Source organism: Spermophilus citellus, assembly GCF_964194105.1.
Source record: "Spermophilus citellus genome assembly, chromosome: 1".
Taxonomy (NCBI): Eukaryota; Metazoa; Chordata; class Mammalia; order Rodentia; family Sciuridae; genus Spermophilus; species Spermophilus citellus.
In genome coordinates, this window is record NC_138182.1 from 248,877,700 (window position 1) to 248,903,034 (window position 25,335).

At 34.9% G+C, this 25,335-nt stretch overlaps 1 protein-coding gene across 4 annotated transcripts in view; it reads right to left on the minus strand.

The window, feature by feature from the left end:
• Positions 1–25,335, minus strand: part of PARP8 (poly(ADP-ribose) polymerase family member 8) — a 177,247-nt gene that overhangs the window by 16,453 nt on the left and 135,459 nt on the right. For 3 of the 4 annotated variants that reach the window (XM_081280686.1, XM_081280687.1, XM_081280684.1), the window contains 8 exons: positions 22,496–22,621; positions 21,423–21,987; positions 19,656–19,706; positions 19,455–19,550; positions 10,310–10,402; positions 4,194–4,319; positions 3,020–3,085; positions 50–117 (listed from right to left, as the gene is read on the minus strand). In XM_081280686.1, coding sequence (XP_081136812.1) covers positions 50–117; positions 3,020–3,085; positions 4,194–4,319; positions 10,310–10,402; positions 19,455–19,550; positions 19,656–19,706; positions 21,423–21,987; positions 22,496–22,621 — 1,191 coding nt within the window. The remainder of the gene's footprint in view (positions 1–49; positions 118–3,019; positions 3,086–4,193; positions 4,320–10,309; positions 10,403–19,454; positions 19,551–19,655; positions 19,707–21,422; positions 21,988–22,495; positions 22,622–25,335) is intronic. The other variant, XM_081280685.1, reaches the window with a different exon arrangement.

A 25,335-nucleotide genomic window follows, 5' to 3' on the forward strand; every position in this document is an offset into this window, starting at 1 on the left:
AGTAGAAAAAGATGCTATTTTCATTAAAAGAAAAACTAAAATTTTATACCATTGCAGTAGGGGATGAGCGAGAGGGTCCTGTTTATCCATTTGCTTCTTGATTTCTAGATATGGAGCCTGGAAATTAAAAAAAAAAGCCATTTTCCTCCTTGATTAGTCTTTAAAATTCATTCTTCCTTTTCTACAACAGGAAAATCAGACTGAACGACATGCCTACAGTCTAGTTAAAACTGAAAAATCTGTTGCCTTAATGTGGAATGTCAGCAATCACCCTAGTCATGTTCCCCAAGATGATGTTAACTTTGAACTTCCATGAGGCACAAAGGACTCACCTGCCACACTTGCACTAGACTGTATCCCTAAAGGATGGTTACCCCACCAAGACCCCTTGTTAAGTCCTGCTCAAGAAACTGCAATGCTGCAAATCACAAAGTGTACACCGGACCCACCCACCCTGCCAAACCATTTTCAGTAATTTTCATTTGGCCCTTTCTGTACCTTTCCATTTCCACATAATGCCCCTACTCCACTCTTTTGGTTCCCACTTTTTCACATTCTCATAGCCCCTCTTGGTTCTTTTCTTCTACCTTTAAAAACTTCAGGCTCCTTCGTCTTAACTGGAGATGAGCTCAATTTATGATGCAGTCTCTCCCTTGCTGCAGTACTCTGCTGACAGTCTGTCCTGCCATCTTTAATACTTGTTTTTAACAATGACCATTTAATTTTAACTAACATTAAAGCAGAACGTGTGACAGCTACTCTTCATGCTCATACCTAGGGATATAGACTGAGGTATGGATCTTTCTATAAGAAAGCCATTTACAAAAGAACAATCCTTCTCTAAAATTAATTTACCCAAACAACTATTTTATAGAACAAAGAGAGTTCTGCCTGTAACAATTCAGAGCTATCTATGGGACAGTATATTTTAGAAAATAGGACAGTATAATGTTATATTTATATATTTGAAAGATTTAAAGAATCTGATGCAATAATATCTGACAGCACCTCTATGAAGTACACTCTGAAAGAGGGTGCAGCATTACTTTTTCTACCTAGGCAGCAAAGACACTGAGGCACCAAACAATTAAGCAGCTTGCCCAAGGTCACAGGCCACATTGTTGTAGAGCCAGTTATACAGCCTCTGACTTCCCAGGGCTGACTCCATCGTCTACATGGCCTCCTATTAAAATAGCTTACACATGACCCAGAATACAAGAAGCAATTTTTGGCAGAGAGCTGATTTCAGAGTCAGAGTTTGAGCTATTTTTAAATCCTAGAATGATCTGGGTCTAGGGTATAGTATAAATACCCTATACCAAAGTCTTTTTCATGATTAAAAATGTTTAACTTTGTGTAGAGACACAGAATTAAAGTTCTTGGCCTGCCTTGTGGAAATACATTTTATTGTTTTCTTTGCTTATACAAATAAAAATTCTTGTTTGAAGAATTCAGATAATATAGAAAGGTATGGAAATAGAACAATACATGGGAGTTTTTAAGTAAATATCACTTGGAAATTAAAGGATCTCTTATTTACCATGGTCTGACACACCTGCTGAATGAAGAGTGAATATTTGACTATATGATCAAAAGAACTAAGACTCACAGTTGGAAATGCAAAGACAAAATTTTTGAGCACTGCCTTCAAATAGAGGAGTAGAGATGATGCTAGGTGAAGGAGAGAGTAATGCAGAAGCTCAGTGAGGCCTGGGGCAGGAGTTATTTCTTCCCCAGAGAAAATTAATGGCCCAAGTAAGTCTCATCATAGGCCCAAAAGGGTCAATCCCTCATGAAGTGCAAACCTTTTCTAATGGTTTGAATATGAGGTGCCCCCCAATAAACTGATGTAATAGACAATGCAGAATGTTCAGAGGTAAAATGATTATAGGAGAGCTACAACCTCGTCAGAAGACTGATTCATCTGATGGATTAAAAACTGGAAGAGACTACTGGTTTTAAATGTAGACAGGTGGAATGGGGCTGGAGGAGGAAGTCACTGGGGGAGTGCTCATGGGAAATATATCTTTTCGTTCTCTCTATTTTCCAGCTGCCACAGCTGAGCAGCTTTCCTTCACTCTGCCCTTCTGCCATGATGTTCGACCTCACATCAGGCCAGGTACAATGGAGTGGATGGACCATGGACTGTACCACTGAAACCATGAGCCAAAATACACTTTTCTTCTTCTAAATTGTTTATGGCAGGTATTTTAGTCCAAGTAACAAAAACGGATACCAACACACCTTGAAGCTCTATATACAAACTGTATACACAGTGTGTGTTGTTAATTTTTGGATTATAATTTTCTACTTACAATGATGAGTTTTAACCCTCTCACCAAATCTGTGTTGGGGAAAGGTGCTGAAATTCCATGGCAAGTGCTGGACCTATAACTATTTCAACCAATAATTGTTTTATATACATAAAAGGGAAGACATACAGCCTAGGGATGTATCAGATCTCCATAACCAATCCTGATTCACACTCAGGAAACTTTTCCACCAGAGCACTGCTAATGACCACACATATGAACTCACCCGCTCAAGGGAGTCTGGCATTCCAAAGAAGTTTTAGGTTCTGTGTTATATTGAAAATATGCATGCAAAATTTGCATCTTAAAGAATATTTGTTGTCACTTTAACATAAAAATGTTTTGAAATTACAATCATCAATTGAAATTGACATTACAGGAAGATGGTAATAGATTTCACCTCTTCTTTAAGTATCCCAGTGTATCCTCATGTGCTCAATGCCCTTATCTTTATGTGAAAGCCTAAAGGGTTATAAAGCATTAGGGTTATAATTGTGTACTTACCCTTCAAAAATCTCAGCATACCAATACAGTGATATAATTTAACTACAACATTCTAAATACAAAACAATTCTTTTATGATTTTAATTATTCCCCATATAATAGGGAAATCTACATTTCACTCCGTGGTCAGTACTCAGACATTTTAAAATATAATCCTACCCACACATAATGAACTGTGTAAGACCACAAGACAGTATACTTACTTGTGTCATTTCTCTGATAGAAGTTATGCTATCCAGCGCTTTCATTACTCGATCATAATTCTTCTTCTGCATAATGAGAAAAAAAACAGAATTCAAGTAAAATCTTTTGAGAAGCTACATATCACTAGGGAAATACATTATTTGTATACATGAAGTTTCCATCCAAATCAGTGTAAAACCAATAATTGTTTTATATACATAAAAGGGAAGACTGTAATAAGATGGCTCAAGGATATAGGATTTATAATTAGAGGGAAGAAAAAAGAAAACAATGCAATTCTGTATACAAGGATAGAAAATCATATTTAGCTTATTGGTTAGGTTTTCAAAATACAAAAGCAGACATGGAATTCTCGAATCATGCTTTCACCACTAAAACAACAGGCAATAAAGTAAGCACAGAATCCTTCTAAAACATAAAAATCCACTTCAAATCTCAACTTATTTTCTTTTTTCTTTTCTTTTCTTTTCATACTGGGGATTGAACTCAGGGGCACTTAACCACTGAACCACATCTCCAGTCCTATTTTGTATTATAGAGACAGGGTCTCACTGAGTTGCTGAGGCTGCCTCAGCCTTCAGAGCTGCTGGGATTATAGGTGTGCACCACCATGCCTGGCTTCTTATTTTCATTTGATTGGAATATTGTTACCAAAAAGAATACAGGACAGGGCGTATGTGACTCCTCTGATAATTCATTTGTAAGCATAAGGTAAATATGGGCACTGCTGCCACTTCAAAACAAAAGCAAGTTCTTCCAGGGAAATATTATGTAGCTGTTTCTATAAAATGAATAATAATACTAACTAGTAATTTTAGTCCTCATGCAATTTGAAAATTTTATTTCAGAAGGATTCTGCCTATTTCCCAAAATATTTAAAAAATGTTTTTCTTAAGAAATGTCAACAATATCAGTATGAAGTGGCATTAGATAGCTTCCAATAACCTTCAGATAACTGAAAAGGGAGAGGAGAAAGGGAATAAAGGAATTAACGTTAAATAAATAAATAAAATTTTAAGGCCTAGGTTACATAAAATCAGAATCCTCCCCCAAAACACTTCAATGAACTTTAAGAAATTGTGGATCTGCTTGATAACATAGGACATTCAGAGAGAAAGAGAACATCTCTTTTACTGTTACCAGAGTTCTTGACGTGTTATGATGCCTACTTACCCTGGGGTTGAAGGCCAGCATCTGAGGATCATTAGGATCTACCACAGAAGGATATGGCTCGAAAATGACAACTTTTCTAGGAGATTCCAATGCAGATCTACACATGGACACCAGCAGATCTACCACCTTAAAACACACCCACGAGACAGTTACTTTCCTTGAGGTTTCTGCAAGTGTTTTGCCACTGCTTCTCCCTCTCACTGGTAGCATGAGTTCATCAGAAAGCCCAGGAAGGACTACTACCTATCTCTCACACCTGCAACTCCTGACTTTAACCAAATTTTGCCAAACTGTAACTCTCAATTTAAAATAAAAAATGTGCCATTTCTAATTACTCATATTTTAATAAGCCTTTGTTATGATTATGAGTACATATTATCTGCTAGCCTTGTTCAAGGTAAAGACAATGAGAAAAAAAAAGACTATTCCATAAGCAGGTGGTGTGTACAGTCTAAAGGAGAAGATGCATATTAAAAACTCAGTTAAAAGAATATATGCTTCAATAAAATTTCTGGTACTTTTAAAAACAATAAAAATAAAATAGGTATTTAAGAACAATGCAGAAGGGAGTGCTGTCTTTCGAGGTCAGGATGGAAAAAAATGCCACTATCTGGAGAGAAATTGTTCCAGCTAAAGGAAGCCACACAAAACAGGAAGTCTGGCATGCTCCAAGAACAGCAAAATGCCTGACATCATCAAGGTTCTTCCTACTCTGTCAATGTCTACTAATGACTTTTGATTTGCTTTATTCCTATATTATCCATGATCCATTTGCATAATTTACTAAGAGGCAGTACTACACAGTAGCTAAGCTGGCTCCCCTCCATAGTTCCCCAAACAATATACTATATTTCCAGTAACTGGATATAGAAAACTGATACTAGCTAAATGAAGAACATTGACCTGAACAGACACACCTAAACACAGACATAAGAAAGGAAAGCCATTTCTAGAGTTTTAAACAGGTGTCTTGAAAATGCATAATAGGATATGGACAATTTCTAATTCTCATGTTTCTAGGAGGGATGTTGTGACCTAATATCAGTTGTGTTCACTGTTGTTGTCTCATGTACTCACAGAATATACCCATTCATCATAACATTCAGAATTTCCAGTGACCTAAACTAGTTAGCAACCCTGCACAAGTACACAGACATATACACCCACAAAACTCATTCAAAAAACAGATATGTAACATTAGATGTTTCTGACACATTATTCCAAACAAAGAACAAAAAACTGTTGAAGTAGAGTAGGATTTGGAGGCCTGGGATGGTAGTTGCATGGACACTTGTTGTCCCAGCCCAGGCTCCTGCAGTGGTGAGGAGCATCTCCATGTCTCCTAGAACTCCTAAGAGAGAGCACCATCAACTGCAGGAGTCAACAGATGCAATGAGAATGAGACAGTTTTTTTGTGTGTGATTTTTTTTTTCTTTTTAAACTATAGTAGTAAATAGAATAACTAATTTATCTTGAATATTAATATGTAGAAAAAATCAATCAATTGATTTGATCAAACACTTAAGTTTTCTAACTACCACTAGATATTTTAAAATCCACTTCTATTTAAAAACCATTATTTTTAGAAATATAATGATGAGGAAAGTGTCACCTATTGTTTTGTTTAACCACCCTAATTTTAGCATGATTTAATTTCCCTTTAATTAATAACTTACTATTTCTAGTTTTTAATTGTTTTATTTGAGGGAACTGTTACATCTTGCAAAATATACAAATTTTAAGTGATTATTTGAGGTCTTCAGGTTTTTTTGTTGTTGTTGTTGTTGTTGTTTTGTTTCCTACTAAGGATTGAACCCAGAGGTGTTTTACCACTGAGATTTTTATTTTTATTTTGAGACAGGGTCTTGCTAAGTTGTCTAGATTAGTTTTGAACTTGAGATCCTCTGGCTCAGCCTCCTAAGTCACTAGGATTACAGTCATGAGCTACCAAATATTTTTAGTAACTATGCACATAAACACGTGTAAATCTATGATATAAATATTTTTTCATACACCCCACTAGTTAAAGGTTTGTCAGTATTAAAATTAAAATATCTTTTAAGGATTCTTGGAGTCTTTAATATGTGAAACAGTACATGGGAGCTATAGGGGAAATATCAAGCTGTATTTATAATATTTATTTTAATTATGAAATCTTTTTTTTTTCATAATATATAAGATCATTGTTCTACTGTGGTAGTATTTTTCATTTATGTTTGATTATATTAAAAAATATAATCCTTAGTGTTTCATTAAGTACAGCATCATAGTTTGGCTAAGCTGTGAAAGGGCTAGGTGCTTACGCTATCAATGTTAATTATCTACTCGGAATCACCTAGTACAGGGTCACCTGTGCAGGAAACATCCCATACTTAATCGAGTATATGCTGCAATAATATTCTTCCCACCCATCCCTGTGAAGTTCATAAATGAAAGATTGGTAATTCCCTTTACAACAGCTTCCTGTCGATTTTTAATGAAGCTGAATTTTTTCTCATGTTTCATTACTAATTATACATCCCTTTTGTGAATTCATGTTCATTTTCTATTCAACTCTTATGGCCCTGTGTTTTTCTTCTCAAAAAAATTTCAACTTTTATATAATCATGTTTTTATAAGGAAAGAGCTTTTTCATACTTTTTTTGAGGGTGGGGGGGGGGGTAATTGTAGATTGAACCCAGGCGTGTTTAACCACTGAGCCACATCCCCAGCTTTTTTTTTTTTTTTTTTTTTTTTTACTTAGAGACAGGGTCTTGTTGAGTTGTTAGGACTTAAGTTGCTGAGGCTGACTTTGAACTCAGGATCTTCCTGCCTCATTCTCTCCTGAGCAGCTGAGATTATGGGCATTATTTGGAGGGTGGGGTAGGAACCAGAGTTGAACTCAGGGGTACTCAACCACTAAGCCACATTCCCATCCCTATTTTGTATTTTAATTAGAGACAGGGTGTAACTGACAGCATGACAGAACCTTGCTCTTGCTGAGACTGGCTTTGAACTCGTGATCCTCCTGCCTCAGCCTCCTGAGCCGCTGGAATTACAGGCATGTGCCACCACACCCAGCTCTGGATACTTCTTTCTTAATGTTCATAATTTCTTCCAGTGAAGCACATAACATGAAAAAGTATGGTATTTCCTTTAGGATTTCCAAAAACAGCATAAATGCACAAGCCTAATACACCGACTCAGGCAGGCATGCTACATTCCTCTAGTATGCATATCATTTTTCCAAACATTCTAAGTTATTTGGAATATGATTTCATAAATAGAATAAGAAAGAGTCAAACAGATTTTCTCCCATATTGTTGGTCCAGTGTGTTTACTTCACTTACTACATAATTCTTCATAAAAAGAAGATGTGATCCCTCTTTTAACATATATTAAATGTACTTATAATGACTGGGTTTGGGGATAATCTAACATTCTTTTCTTTGCCAATAATACTGTATTTTATTTAAATTTTACAGCACTTCATAATAAGATTTAAGAGTTGGCCTAACCTCTCTTAATTAACATTTATTAATTCTTAATGTTTTCAATTTCTTCTCATACATGAATTGGTAATTTAGTTACAATATACATGAAAAAAAAAAAGACAACTGAAATTTTCATGAAGTTGCATGAAGTAATAATACATTTTGGCATCCTTATGACTTATTCTTTTCCTTTCTAGAAACAGCTTGCTTCTTTACTTCCAAGTTGTTCCTTTAATTGTTTTTATATTTTTCTTCCTATCTCTCATATCCTTCTTGAAAACAAACGCTCTCCTTTTTTTTTTTAATTTTTTATTGATTATTTAAAGCATTACATAGCTCATGATATATCATCTTTCATACATTAGACTCAAATTGTGTTTTGAACTCCCATTTTCACCCCAAATATAGATTGCAGAATCACATCTGTTACATATTCACATTTTTACATAATGCCATATTAGTGTCTGTTGTATTCTGCTACCTTTCCTAACCCCTACTATCCCCCCTCCCCTCCCCTCCCCTCCCATCTTCCCTCTCTATCTCCCCTGCTGTTGTTCAATTCTCTCCCTTTTTTTTCCCCTCCCCCTTGCCCCTCATAGCCTCTTATAATTTTATGTATCCTTGAAGGTCTCCTACCATTTCCATATGCTTTCCCTTCTCTCTCCATTTCTCTCCCCCCATTCATCTTTGTTTACTGTAGTCTTTTCCACATGCTCTTCCTTCCTGTTCTGTTCTTAGTTGTTCTCTTTATATCAAAGCAGACATTTGGCATTTGTTTTTTAGGGCTTGGCTAGCTTCATTTAGCATAATCTGCTCTAATGCCATCCATTTCCCTGCAAATTCTATGATTTTGTCATTTCTTAGTGCTGCATAATATTCCATTGTGTATAGATGCCACATTTTTTTTATCCATTCATCTATTGAAGGGCATCTAGGTTGGTTCCACAGTCTAGCTATTGTGAATTGTGCCGCTATAATCATTGATGCAGCCGTATCCCTATAGTGCGCTCTTTTAAGGTCCTCAGGGAATAGTCCGAGAAGTGCAATAGCTGGGTCAAATGGTGGTTCCATTCCCAGCTTTCCCAGGAATCTCCATACTGCTTTCCAAATTGGCCTCACCATTTTGCAGCCCCACCAGCAGTGTACAAGTGTACCTTTTTCCCCACATCCCCGCCAACACTTGTTGTTGTTTGACTTCATAATGGCCGCCAATCTTACTGGAGTGAGATGGTATCTTAGGGTGGTTTTGATTTGCATTTCTCTGATTGCTAGAGATGGTGAGCATTTTTTCATGAACTTGTTGATTGATTGTATGTCCTCCTCTGAGAAGTGTCTGTTGAGGTCCTTGGCCCATTTGTTAATTGGGTTATTTGTTATCTTATTGTTTAATTTTTTGAGTTCTTTGTACATTCTGGATATTAGGGCTCTATCGGAGGTGTGGGGGGTAAAGATTTGTTCCCAGGATGTAGGCTCTCTATTTACCTCTTTTATTGTTTCTCTTGCTGAGAAAAAACTTTTTAGTTTAAGTAAGTCCCATTTGTTTATTCTGGTTGTTAACTCTTGGGCTATGGGTGTCCTATTAAGGAATTTGGAGCCCGACCCCACAATTTGTAGATCGTAGCCAACTTTTTCTTCTATCAGATGCAGTGTCTCTGATTTGATATCTAGCTCCCTGATCCATTTTGAGTTAATTTTTGTGGATGGCGAGAGAAAGGGATTCAATTTCATTTTGTTGCATATGGATTTCCAATTTTCCCAGCACCATTTGTTGAAGATGCTATCCTTCCTCCATTGCATGCTTTTAGCCCCTTTATCAAATATAAGATAGTTGTAACTTTGTGGATTAGTCTCTGTGTCTTCTATTCTGTACCATTGGTCCACCCGCCTGTTTTGGTACCAGTACCATGCTGTTTTTGTTACTATTTCTTTGTAGTACAGTTTGACCTCTGGTATCGCTATACCTCCAGATTCACACTTCCTGCTTAGAATTGCTTTTGCTATTCTGGGTCTTTTGTTTTTCCATATGAATTTCATGATTGCTTTGTCTATTTCTACAAGAAATGCCGTTGGTATTTTGATTGGCATCGCATTAAACCTATAGAGAACTTTGGGTAATATCGCCATTTTGATGATGTTAGTTCTGCCTATCCATGAACAGGGTACATTTTTCCATCTTAAACAAAACAAATCTATAGAGGAGAGCAGAAACACGACAATCAAACGCTCTCCTTTTATTTTGTATTCTTCCCATTATCTTTTAAGTTCAGTTTTAAAAATAAACAGATTTCCAGTTTATGGCAGTATAACTCTACAAATGTGTTTCACACAAAACATGTGCAAACATTTCAGTAACTCAATTTCACCCTGCAAGAATTACAATAATACTTTAAAGAAATTTGGTAATTAAAGTAGATTACAATAATACTTTAAATTAATTTCTCCCCTTGGCAACTGCAAAATGTCAAAAACACACAAGATGAAAAGAGAAAATTTAGTCTTCATCTAAAAAATATCAAGTGCCAGTTTGCCTTCAACAAGAAGCTCTTGAAAATTTCCCACAAAAAGCAAGCAGAATGAAGATAACTATTGGACTACAACAAAATTTTTGAATCAAAAGAAGGAACGATTAGTATCAGTTAGTACCTGAGCTCCAGTTGCTATTTCATCAGCAGCTTCATTCATCACTCCCAGGGTTTGAAAAGCAAATACACACAGTTCTCGTTCACATACAGTAGGCTAAAAAAGAAATGGGAATTGATTACACTACTTTCCATTTCTCAATTTTAAAATTAGATTAATGACTGTCTACATAATAAATGGAATGTTAAAAAAATCCATAATGTTTTGTTTTTTTAAAAAAATACATTCTTAAATTTAGGTAACAATTAGTAGAATCTTTTACTAATAAAGAATTGTAAAGATGATAAAAAATGATCAATTTCAATTAGTTGTAGTCACTTTCACTTCGAACAATTCAGCAATAAATGAAAATATATTAAAAAGCAAAGTCTGTATCTCTTACAAAATTCATATTTGACTCATGAATGCATGTGTGTGTGTGTGTGTGTGTGTGTGTGTGTGTTGTTGATAGGTCTGAGACTCAAACCCAGTGCCTCACACATGCCAGTCAAGTGCACTACCACTGAGCCACAGCCACAGCCCCATGAAATGCATTTAAAAAAAAAATAAATACTAACGTTAAGATGATAAAATAAAAACAAGATTATACACAAAAGCTCTATAAGACAGATATACAATGGAGAACTCCTTTTTCCTAAGAAATTTGTTTGCAAGAAATAAGCATGACTCTGCTTACTTGTTACCCAGCTCTTGAAAGATTGGTTTTGTTGCAAAGACTCTGGACTTCAATAACCTCCTGAAGTCAACAGCACTGAAATATGCATTCTGCAATTACTTTGGAAAAGTGCTCATCTTTCAAATCTAATATAGTGTCATCTCTTTGATTTATCTTATCTCCCTGGTTACACTGCATTAGGTAGCTGATGAAGCCTAACAGGATGCAATCCATGGTGCCTCTCCACAGCAGACAAAAGACATTTGTTAGTGCCACTGTTCCTGTGCTCACTGCTTTTAGAGGACGGCTTAGTCTTTTGCTTAGCTAGTGGGCAAGTATGGTGCCACTCTGAACATCTCTGTTGAGAATGAGCCGGTATGTGTGGCTTTACGGATAGAAGGGCTGAACAATCACAAACATTTCTGATTGACTCTCCCATAAAGAGAATGTTAGAGGAAAATGGAATTGATATATTTCCCTTGTCAGCCTTAAAAGTGCAGTCTGGTTCCATTTCAGAAATATCGGGACTGTGGGAGGAAATTAATTTGAAAAAGGTCTCCAGACACAAGCTCTACACATTGCCATATATATATATGGATATACATACAGCAGGCTCTTCCATTCCACTTCTTTCTGCTCAACTTCAATGTGTAACTTAATCTTCTATTTTGCCAGTGTATGTACAGCTATGTGCGTATATTACAACCTCAATTTCTCCCAAGGACATTAGGCTATTTCTTTTGTTCACTTCATGAGGCAAAGCACATACTCTGATTGAAAGTAACAGCACTGATCATTCCTGATTATTTACTTTACCTCAAATGTATATTGATATCTGAATATAACAAAAATATATACAAGCAAAAGTTCCAGGGAAATAAGAACCTTGAATATCATAAAGAGCTCCAGAAATTTATTCATGTACCAACTACCCAAAATTCACTGAGGGGGAAATGGTGACAAGAAAGGTTCTTCATTTTGAATAACACTTCTGTCAAAAAATCCATCTCTGTTTTTATGACTAAAATTCTTCAATCCTCAAAATGAATATCAAGGTAATGCTTATTTAGTAACATGAATAATGATTAGTTTCTTTTGAACATTGGACAATCAACTATACTTTGTGATCATCAAAATATATGTCTAAATATATATGTATATATGATAATACATGTGTATATAAATATGTACACACATACATTCCAGGGAATATAACAATAGAAACTTCAGTATCAAATTATTTCTTTTACTGAAATATAATACATCACTATAGTAGATTTATAGTTAATTTTTAAAAAGTTAACACAAGGGCGGAGGCTGTAGCTCAGAGTCATAGCACTTGCCTAGCATGTGTAAGGCACTGGGTTTGATCCTTAGCATCACATAAAAATAAACAAAGGCATTCTGTCCATCTACAACTACAAAAAAAAAAAAAAATTAAAAAAGAAGGCTGTGACAGTTACTCTTAAAAAAATAAAGTTAACACAAAAAAATTTCAAGGACATGGGGAAATTTTAATAGACACAGTTGGTTTTACATATCTCTGTCATAACACATTATTGCCAATCCTGGGTATTCAAAAGTATTCGGACTTGGTCTCTTATGATTTTTAGCAATTTCACTAAGACATCCCTATTCTTTACTTTTCAGGGCTTCCTATAATGCTTTCATCTATTTAATCCCCTCAGAGACCTGCTTATGTTCTAACCTCTATAGCTCCAAATCACATAAACTTGCCAATCGGTCCATTATTTGAAGTAATGAAGCTGCAATCTTATAATAAAATGATGACGTTATCACATTATGGACATTCCTGTTCTTTTTTGTATGTTTTTGTTTGGAAGTAGCACTCCTTCCCAGACCCAAATGTGTAAAGCTCATTTTTTGTAATATCCTGTTACTATAAATTGGAAAGAGGTGATCAGGCAAAAATTAGGCATACTAGAAAACCTGCTGAAGGTAGAAGTATACATCACATTCTTATGAAAATAAATTTCTTTCCATCTTTTTAATATAGCCAACTACAGAGATAATAAAGTTGTCATTAATTTATTTATTATTTATTATAGTAAACATGTCTTGAAATTTTAATTAGCAGTTCTATATGTTTTACTTACTTGGATTAGAAAGTTCAAGAAATATTCAAGTTCAAGAAAATTACTTTATTTTTCAAAGGAATATTCCCATATTTATTTACTTTTTTAATAGTAGCAATACTTTCTTGTTTATTCACATTTGAGAGTTCAAAATGTCAACACAAGATGGCACACGAAACGAAAATTCTCAAACAACACTAGGTGATCAAGATTAGATGTCTGTTCCCAGAAAATCCTGTTCAAGGATGAAAAACTGAATCATTTTTCCTTAGTGAAACTTAAGTACTTACACTGTGGACAGGCCTTCTCTGCCTTGAAACGATTACCCTCTGACCACCACACCAACCTTCATACCTCCACTGAAATTATTTACACAGAAAGCACTAGTCCTAATTCAAAACAGCACCATCACTAAAAAACTATTACCAGGTAAGTGTAATGATGAGTTTTATTACAATACTTTCATACAAATTTATTTATGCCTACATGTAACCAAGTGTGTGTTATTATTTACTAATTCATTTTTTTAGTTTACCATATATCTACTAGTTTGAATTTGTAAAGTATAATTTGCTATTAATGTATTATTATATTGTCTTGAAACAATTAATCCATATAATTTAGACAACAAAACCATGGCAAATCCCTCCACTGTCAACATAAACATAATATATTTACTACACAATATTCATTATGTACCATTTAGAAGCACAGGGAATTTTATTTATGTCCCTAAAATATAATTTATTTTAAAAGGTTTCAGTTAGCCATGTTTAAAAATCATGTTTTTGAACTACAAGTTTCTGGGCATGATTATTTAGCTTCTAATTATTTAGCTTATAATTTCAGAATCTGAAATTATAAGTTCCACAAATTGGAGGGGAGAGAGGGTGTTAGTAGGATGCAATTTTTCATTTGAATCAGAGCAATTTAAATGCAATAAAAAAATGTTTCAAAAAGTTTCTTGAGCCCTAATGAATATTTCAGAATCTAACTGTACTTTTAGAAAAGTTGTATTTTCAAAGAATTTAAATTATCCTTTACTGAAGAGAAATGATGCAACTCTAGAGAATTTAGCTATGTATTTATGAATAGAGATAAATATAGTATCAGGAATGGTTTTCAAACATTTCTGCTATCGTCTTTTTGTTCAAACAGTATTTTGTGTAAGTTCAATATATAAAACACACAGAAGTGGAACCTTGTCCACTTGAAGCACATGTGTTTATCTGTTTTTCTAACTGTAAAGTGAGAAGAAAAATAACATCTAGCTGCCTGAGTTGATAAGAGGACTAAGTGAGATAAGGTATGTATAAAATCTCCTTGAGGCATAAAGAGCTGTTTAAGTGTTAATATAAGAAACTAGACAAGCCATCTCTGCAGCAGCTTTAACTCAATGTGTACACAAAGATAAGCATTTCATAAAAGAATTACATTTTGCAATTCTTTGAATTACATTTTGCAGCATTTTTATTTTTGTATCCACAGTTTTTCAAAACTCAATTTACTGCTACAATCTTTCTTACAAAAAAATCAATTTAAATATAAATTCCTGATTTAAAACTGGTGTTTATATAAAAGTTTAAGAACCACAAACCCATAAGCCTTGAACTCTCTGTATTTTTAGTACACTAGTCAACACTTTGAAATTTTTTTTTTTTTAAATCAAGAAACACATTCAGTGTGGGGAAAGGTTTACTGTCCCCTGAGAGAGAGAGAAACACCACAGGGACCGAGGCAGATCCTCAGGAAGGCAAAGAGGCCTAACAGAGTCCCTATTTGTTTCATACAAAAAAGATATTGTTTGAGCATTAAAATCAATGTCTACTCAAAATTCAGTTAGGTATGTTTAAAAATCATGTTTTTGAACTAAAAGTTTCTGGGCATGATTATTGAGCTTCTGTTTCAGAATCTGAAATTATAAGTTCCATAAATTGGAGGGGAGAGAAGGTGTTAGTAGGATGCACTTTTTCATTCACCGTTCAAAAGTGAGACCTAAATACAAGAAGATCTACCTACTTCATACTTAGAAGATAAAATGGGAATACTCTGGTTTATCCCCTGCTCAGTTTCTCACAGGTTTTCATGGGCATGCCTCAAACTGTGACCAAATGATCACTGAGTGTTATTAACTTCATTTAGAAAATAAAAGCCTTAGTTATTAAGAGCAGTCTAAAAGCCACAGCAAGGAAGATACACAAAAATATAGACTGTCAGGTTTCTCAAGTGACTTTGTTTCAGCAGGATTTCCATTCCTCAAGTAAGTGACAGACACACTCAAACATATTGAGAATCACTGGACTAGAATCTCATGCATACCCTGACATTACCCACAGAGCCCCTTGACAATAACTGAAAGAGGTTTTTGGTGTGCTTCAATAATTAGCTGACCACTAAATGAACAAAACTTGAAGGGCCAAACAAGACCATAAATAATTTGGAAAAAAAAATTACACAAGAAATTACAACAAAATAAATCCTTAGGACAGCAGAGATCTGATTCGAAAGTAGCTCTATTATCATATTCAAAATGTCGTGTTTTTGATAAAAAAATAATGACAAATGCAAAGAAATAAGAAAGTAACATATAGGAAAAAGGTAATCAAGAGAAAGGGTAGGGCTGGGGTCATACCTCAGTGGTAGAGTGCTTGCTTCGCATGTGTGAGGCACTATATTTGATTCTCACCAATACATATAAATAAGTAAAGGTCCACTGACAACTAAAATAAATATTTAAAAGAAGAAAAAAAGGGTAACAGAGAAAGCATAGATATTTAACTTACTATGCTAACACTTTATATTAGCTATTTATGAAAGGATCAAAGAGCTAAAGGAAACAAACAAAAAAAAAAGAATTTATTAATTAATTTAGAAAAAAAAAAGGACAGACAATATCCCCACAGAGTAGCAACACATAGAATTCACCAAAACAAAACCACAAAGAAATTCTTGAGCCAGAGAGCACAGTAACTAAAATGAAGAGAAAGAAAAAAAATTATGGAAAGACTTAAAAGCCAACCTAAGTAGGCAGAAAGAAGGATCATGTACTTGAAGGTAGGTCAGGTATTAGAAACTAACAGCAATAAAAAATCATTAAGAAAAGTAAATAAACCCTAAAAGACCTAATGGACACTACCACATATAAAATTACAGATTTGGGAGTCCCAGAAGGCAAGAGGAGAGAAAAGATGCAGAAAGAATATCTGAAGATACATGGTGTTATTTAAAACAAATTAAAAAAAAAACCCTCAAATTAATGAAAAATGCCAAGAAATCCAAGGAACTCAAAATATGGTGAAATATGCTAAAAACCAAAGACAAATAACAGATCCCAAAAGCAGTGAGAGAAGTAACTCAATACACATAAGGGATCCTCAATTTAACAAAATCATTTCTCACTAGAGATGGTGATCACCAGATGGCAGTAGGATGACAAATTCAAAGTACTATAGAGAGGAGCACTTCAAATCTGCTCACAGTGCAGAGGACCTATCAACCAAGAATCTTATGTCCAGCACAATTATCATTCAAACAATTAAGGAGAAATTAAAATATCCTCAGATCAAAATGGAGAGTGCATCATTGGAAGAGACTTCCCACGGGAAACAAACGGAGTTCTTTATGTATTTTCTTATTTTTCTCTCTCTCTCTCTCTCATTCTCTCTTGCTTCCTGGCAATGAGGTGACTAGTTTTGCCCTACCACATGCTATTGGCATGATGGGTTGCCCCAACCTAGGGCCAAATCCTTGGGGCCAGCTGAGACATCCAAAGCTCAGCCAAAATAATCCTGTTCTTTTTATAGTTTGATTATTTCAGATATTTTCTTATAGTGATGGATAGAAAGCTAACTAACACAGAAATGACAAATCTTCATCATCAAGAATCAAGCAAAGAATACCACAAAAACTCCACTGATATCAAGAAGATAATAAGAGGGCTGGGGTTGTAGCTCAGTGGTAGAGGCTTGCCTAACATGTGTGAAGCACTGGGTTCAATCCTCAGTACCACATTAAAAAAAAAAAAAATTAATTAATTAAAGGTATTGTGTCCACCTACAACTAAAAATATTTTTTAAAGAAGAAGACAAATCAACAGTATCTTTGTCAAAAAAAAAACCAAAAAACAAAAAACAAAAAAAAAAAAAGAAGACAACAAATACTAGGGGAAGGGGAATAGGAAGGGCAGCAGAATAAAATAGACATTAGTATTGCTATATGTAAAAAACAGACAAATACTAAAAACAACTCTACTCATATAAATATGCTACCATATATTTAAAAGAATTAATACACATCTGACATATCTCAACCAGAAAAGAGACAAAAATATTACAAAAAAAAGTAAATAATGTAACCGCAAAGGACCCCAAACAGTCAAAACAATCCTATTAGTGGAGATCAAAAAGAATTTATACTTCTGGATTTCAATATTACTACAAAGCTACATTAATCAAGACAGAGTAGTACAGTCTTAGATATAAAAACCAGTGAAAACATAATCGAGAGTCCAGAAATAAACCAGTACATCTAAGTTCAAACATTTTCAACAAGGGTGCCAAGATCATTCAGTACAGAAGCAGTCTCTTCAACAAATAGGAAAAGGAACATTTGATTATCTACCTGCAAGAATGAATCTGAACCCCAGCCTCACACCACATACTGAAAATTAACTCAAAAAGGATCAGTGACTTATACATAAAAACCTTAGAATAAAATATTAACTGTAAATTCTGTGACTTTGAGCTGTGCAATGGTTCCTTAGACATACTATTAGAAACCCATATAACTAAAGAAAAACTGTGATACATTAGACACTCTCAAAATATAAAAATCTGTGTCAAAAGACACTACCAAGAAAATGAAAGGATAGCCCATGGAGCATGAGAAAATATTTTCAAATCATATACATGATAAAGATCTAACAATAAAAATTTAGAATTCAGAATATATAAAGAACTCAGCACTCACCAATAAAAATAAAAATAATCCAATTTAAAAATGGGAAAAAGAATTTGAATACACATTTCTCTATAAAGTCATACAAATGGTCACTAAGCACAAGAAAAAATCATTAGTTCTTAGAGAAGTGCTTGTCAGAACTACAATGTACTACTGCTTTACACCACTAAGATGACTGTGATTTTTTAAAAAGAGAATAACCAGAAGTGGAGAAACTGAAATGTCGTACATTGCTACTGGGAATATAAAATGATACAGCGTATCCATTCCACAAAAAGTTAAACAAGCCCAGGGTGGTAGTGCATATCTGTAATTCCAGCTACTAGGCGCACTGAGGAAGGAGGATCACAGGTTCAAGACCAGCTTGGGCAAGTTAGGAAGACACTGTCTCAAAATAAAAATGGCTAGGGATACAGCCTACCGCTAGAGTGCTTGCCTACCATGTGCAAACCTGAGTTTGAGCTAAAGTACCCCACCATACACACACATTAATTACAATTTAACATGTCTCAGCAATTCCATCAACTGATGAATGAATAATCAAATATGGTATATCCATAATGGAATATTCTGCCATAAAAAGGAGTGAAGTGTACTGAGGCATGCTACAAGAATGAAAAGTGAAATCATGATACTAAGTGAAAGAAGCCCAAGATGAAAGGTCACATATTTTATGACTACATTTATACCAAATATCAAAAAGTAACAAAAAGTAGATTAGTAGTTGCCATGGAATGAGGGGAGAGAATGACAGCTAATAGTTATGGTAAAGAAATGTCCAGGAATTGGTATTGATTGTTGCACAACATCATGAATACATTTAAAACCACTTAATTGTATACTTCAGTGATTTAAATGTTATATGAAGTTTATCAGAAAAAAATGGAAAAAAATTTTTAAACTGAACAATTCTCCTCCAAAATGCACATATGTACAGTGATCATTACTACCGTGTTCCCTTGATAATGTCCCAAGTGTGTCAAGTTGGCAATTTTTGGAAATCATTCTTTTGATTCTCCTACTGCTACTGTGTACCTCTCCTAACCAACATAGGGCATATAGTCTCCTCAAAGTAAGCATCTTAAATTGTAGAATTTTTAATAATTACTGTCTAAGTATCCTTGTTATTTGACCTTATAAACAGTATTTATTAAGTCTACAATATCTAACACTTAACATCAGGATAGATATAAGTACAAATGGATAGACAGATAAAAGACACATAAGAAACATTTTCCCAATACCAGACTACTTGCTCTTTCACAGACTCCCTTCAGAAATAATACTAATCATTTTTGTAAATTATACCATTCAGTATGTTAACTAATTTGCTCAAGAGAATATTTAACATAAGGTACATTACTTATTTATTTTTACATTTCAACATTTTTCATTTATATTCTAAGCCAATACTGATACTCTACCAGCAAGAACTTACCCTAAGCATGGGGCCATTTTGAAATACATGTGGCTCATCACAAACCACACAGTACTCATTCAATACAGGGATCCGTTGTTCAGCAAACTCAATTGTCTGAATAAAACAACAGAAAGAAATAATTCAGTGGTGTTCATAAATGTTTTGAAAGCCCAGTAAGGACTAAAATATTTCCACAACAGATAGAGTCTTGACTCATACCTGTACTAGGAAGCCACGGTCTCGTATTGGAATGCATTTTGCACCATTTGGCTATAAAAAACAAAGTAAAAGAACCAAGTAATTTTTTAATTGGGAAAATGCATGAATTATAGCCTTTTACCTTTTAGCTTTCTTTTAATACGGAAGTGATCTTTAGAAGATCACATGAAATACTGTCATTGATTATGCAATCAAGATTTTATAAATTCTTTGTTCTATTATAATATCCTTTCTGCCATTACTACTGCAATCTTTACCTAAACTAAATAGTAGCATTAATTTTGATCTTCTACTAAAAATGACTGGGATGTTTGCATGATCAAAAATCCATTGCTGAGCCAGGATTGTGGCTCAGTGGTAGAGCACTTGCCTAGCATACGTGAGGCACTGGTTTGATCCTTGGCACCACATTAAAACAAACAAACAAAATAAAGGTATTAGGGCCATCTACAACTAAAAAAAAAATATTAAAAAAAAAATTGCCTCAGGGGCTGGGGATATACCTCAGTTGATAGAGTGCTTGCCTTGCATGTACAAGGCCATGGGTTTAATCCCCAGCACCACACACACACACACACACCAAAAAAAATTGTCTCTATTACTTTTCAGCAAAAGTTCATAGCTCCTAATTAGGACATTTTAATCTTATTTTATAATCAGATACAATTATTCCTCTAAGGAAATATTAAACAGCTATTGAATGTGGCACATCACTAAACTATATACACAGCCATATAGAAGAACATTTATACATTTCTTTCACAGAATATCTGAAATTATCTTTCTTGGAAAAACTGCCATGGGAAATATTTAGCTATATAATTATTCAACATCACTTTCTCCATGTTGTCAACACTTATCTTTGAATATAAATGGGCTTTTAGGATGTTCACAGAAAATTATCAACATACACAAATTTATAACTTTACAGCATAATTTATAGTTTGATTTTAGAACTAAGTCTACAGAAGAGTAACTTTCTGAAAATAGTATCTTATTTTTATCAACTTCCTTTATGGCTAGATGTATTCATATTATTGGTCATAGCTAAACATGCATCTCCCAACATATGTGTGAACATTATCTAGAAAAAGCAAACAAAAGTTTTTAACCGACTGTTTTGAGAATGTAAATAATATAGTCTAATTTTTTATCTAAAATGAGCTTTAATGGTCATAAATGAGGTAAATTTTGTTTAAAGCACCACCTAAAGAAATTAAGTTATTACTGTAGTCATCTCCTGGCTCCAGGACCACCAGAAGAGTTTTAATATAATGTGAACATTAAGATCATCTTCAAGAGAGGCTCTGGGATATATACTTGTCCATGTTGCTTCTCACTATCAGTGGCATCCTTCATGTGCAAAAGTTCCCATCTTAAAATATGGTGTTCCACGTGGAAAAAAGCAGAGATCAAACAAAACATACTTAATAAAACACTCAAATTATAGGCTTTCTTAAAAGGAAAGGTTTCAGAAATTCAACTGACTTCCTTCCACTTTTAGTAGCATTCATTAGTATGGCATGAATTTGAAATGGACCTCAAATCAATAACTACATTGCTTTTTTTTCAGAACTAAAACTAACTTTTCAGGTACCAGCTGTAAATGTCTGGTGCAAGAACAACATCCAAACAGAAAAGAAAATAACAAATTTTTAAAATAAAATCCACCATTCTCAGTTCTTCCCTCCACCAGATGTTATGGAGGAAAAATTCCACTGCCCCTTACTTAACAGTTAAGAACTAAAGATGAAAATATTTACGCACAGCAGGCTGGGAAGATGAAGATGAAGATGGTGTTAAGATACCAATAAGCCCTGAGGTAAGAGAGAGCCTCCTGCCCTCTGCATTAGGTTCCTTGAAAAGCTCAGTTTTGGATGACTTGGGGACGCTGGAGTAAGACTTGCTGAGCAATTTGTGGTTTTTCAGTCCATACAGCTCTTCCATTCGGAGATTGCTGGAGTAAGACCTACTTAACAGTTTGTGGGGCTTCAAGTTGGTGTTGTGCTCACATCGTGGGTCTCCAGAACAAGAACGAGTCAATAATTTATGGGACTTTAGAGTGAGGCAGTCCTCTTGCTTCACAGCTGCAGTGCAGGGACGGTTCAAGAGTTTGTGTGATTTAATCGTTGTCATTGCCTGCTCAGCCCTGGGGTCGCTGGACAGGGAGCGACCAAAGGTCCTGTGGGACTTTGCAGCACACACGTCCTCAGCCTTGACTGAGCTGGAACAAGTCCTCCGCAGTAGCTTGTGTGTTTTGGAGATTCCATCTTGCTCAGATTTCAGTTTGGATTTGCTTTTGCCACAACCAGGGGGAGGATAACTTGGCGACCTTTGAAATGAAACAACAATTAATACAGGGAAACTCATGGGTTCAAGGGACCATGGAGAGAGAAATCTTGCCATGCTCAAACTGCACCCCACTGTTGTGCATAGTTACCACCTCATTTAAGTATAGCCTACCCATTTAAAAATCACATAAAGATACCTGTGGGTGATCACAGGAAATAAATCACATTTTTCTTGAAAAGCTAAAGAAGATCCTACAATTTTTCTCCTTCCTACCTACTCCAAAGTCCAATAGGGAAGATTTGGATAAGGAGTTATGTGATTAGGAAACAAAAAATCAACATGAAATAATCAACATGAAATAAAACTCTAAACACATATGTGAATATCTAAGCATTCTATGAAACAGGTGTAACGTAGACATTTCTTTGAACTCATAAAGAAAATAAACAGATGCCAAGATCATAAAAAGAATGTTTTAAACTGAATAACAACTGACTATCACAAGCTCATTATCTAACAAGGCAACAACAAAGATGCCTATTACCAACCTGCGCAAGGTAGAAAATAAATGCAGGGGAGACTTCACTTTCTTCTCTGATAGCTTTTTATTGTGTAGGCAATTGGACTTTTCTTTGCTCTGTTTCCACTGCTGTGTAACAAATGTCTGCATGATTCTGTCAATTAAAAGATAATTCTGTTATCACAATTCTGAGATACTTTAAATTCATATTCTATAGTTATTGAGAAGATGATGATCAAAGGAAAAGCATTCAGTAATCAATAGGTGCTAATTAGAATCATAAGATTTCTCATATATATGAAAGAATTATATAGTAAATTATCAGGATGATACTGTGATTATAACATAATAATTGACAATAATTACTCATTATTAAAACAATTAAATTATATTATTGCTATGATTTAACAATCCAAATGACTGATTGGCTGATGGAAGAATAAAAAAAAATGGGAACAGTCTTCAGGATCAACAACTTTAGCTTAAGTGGAAAAAAATCTGATTAAGTAAAGTCAATTTCTTTTACTTAATTTCCTTCTTTAATTTTCTTCAAGGAAATGAAAACACACATGGAATTATTCTGGGTCCTCAAGTAGTATAAGTGGTGAGAAAAAGAGTAAAACTGCAAGGAATGATAACTTAATGACAAATTCGCAGAAAATTTGCCTTTAGAGTTCAAGAAAAAGGGGAAATTTTATTCTAGACTTCAAGTTTTTTTCCACCCAAAATTTCAGCAGGACTTAAGTGTAATAGCATCATTAGGATCATTTCTCCCTGTAAAGAACAAAAATTCTCCAAAACGACAATAGCCTTCGTACCAAACAGATGTAGATTCTTTTCCTCCTATAAAATAATCCCTGTCCTTATGCGCCATTCTGTAAGAATGCCAGGAAGTGCTTCCTAACAAAACTAAACAGGATAAAATGGCTAAAATTTTCTTATTTTCATGTTACTTTAGCATGATGATGGGCGAGTCTAAGACCTAAAATCAGAATTCTTTTTTTTTTTTTTAAATTTGATACACGTCGGGAATTCAAATTCCTAGTTTTTCTGGGATGCAACAGAAATGAACTGTTTGTTAGAAGTCACTTAACGACAGTGGTAACAATAAGTATATCTACAAACCCGTTTGGCATAATGACCACCTTCTCACATAGAGAACCACTAAAAGATCTAAGTATCCACAACTGAGTCTGGGTTTACTAATGTGCTGGCACAAGAATTTCTACAGTCGCCACGTGCTGATGATAAAAGAGAAAAACCATTTCAAGGTAAAGCATACATTTGAATCAGGTGACAAGTAATGTTATTGAAGCCAGAATTAGACAGGCAGTCAGTGTAGATAGGTAAATTGAGTCAGGACGGATCTAGGAGGACAATTTTGAGTGAGTCTGGGAAGTTGGAGACTGTCCCCTGAGAGATTTTATCAAGAACCTGTCCCTGCTCCAACCTGTTGACAAGGTAACCTGTCCCAAGAACTTCCCTTCCCTACAGGGAACCATAAGGTTGTTAATGTGTCCTTGTCTACTCCATCCTGCCCTTCCCCCTTCAGCCCACCTGTTTCCCACCTTTTGACCATCCCACCATGCAGTTCCTGGTCCTAGTCACATACACAGGAAGAAGAAAGATAAGGGGGGAAAGCAGGAGAACAAAGGAATCCTAGGACATATAAAAAGGGCAGAACACCTCGCTTCTGGGAATACCATGTTACCAGCTGTGCCCCCTTCTCCCTCATGGGAGAAGTCTGTGTTACCCCTTTTTAAATAAACCCTGCTTCATATGCTTGCCTCAGCGTGCTTCTCTAATGTTCAAACTTCAACATGTGGGGAAGCAGGACTCCTCACCGGTAAACAGCAGTAACATTATGACCAGCTTTGGGAACATAGGTCCCAGGAAAAAAGTAACTACACTTGGGCAACATCATGCTGAAGTCAAAAAACCTGTGTTTAAGAGCAGTCAGTACTATCCTCATGAGAGATGAATTTCAACAAAGCAATATCCATCATATTGAATTAACAGCATGAATTTAAATGTTGAGTGTATGGCTTTGATTGGCATTTAAGTTGAAAACCCAGTTAAGGAAACTTAAACTTGTGTCAGACTAAACATGATTTATAATATCAAATTTCAACCTAAAATCAATCTTTGAAAAGTAAAGCAAATTTATCAAATAATTATTTGAATGGGAACATTAATAAAACCTAGTACCTATTCTACCTGGTTGTTAAAAGTTGTATTATGGGGGCTGGGGATGTGGCTCAAGCGGTAACACGCTCGCCTGGGATGCATGGGGCGCTGAGTTCGCTCCTCAGCACCACATAAAAATAAAATAAACATGTTGTGTTCACTGAAAAATAAATATTAAAAAATTCTCTCTCTTCTCTCTCTCTTTAAAAAAAAAAGTTGTATTATATCCACAACTTCTTTTTCTGAGCCCATCTGATGTACTCAGAAGTCATGAAGGGGAGAAAGTCATTTATTCCTGGACCTTTGGGCTTTTATAATTCTTATTTTTGGTCACCTCCATTTTACTTTTAACAAAAAGTAAAGTTCTTTTATATTAGAAAAGCACATTAGAGAAAAGCAGGTAAAATAGAATAGCATAAAAACAAGGGAGGGAATTTGATGAGGAGAAAAATCACAGAAAGAGAAAAAAACTGTGCCAAAGTGTGTGGCACCTCCCCATGTGGGGCAGGTTCCATGAACTCTCCAAGACATGTAGAACATGGACTCTGTAGCAGAAAACAAAATCCAACTGATCCAACAAAACCAATGGGACTGGAAAATCATACCTAATCCTAGAATAGAAAACTGAGAATGTCTCCTGTGAGTCCTTATAAGAGAATACTGCATAATATAATGTGCTGA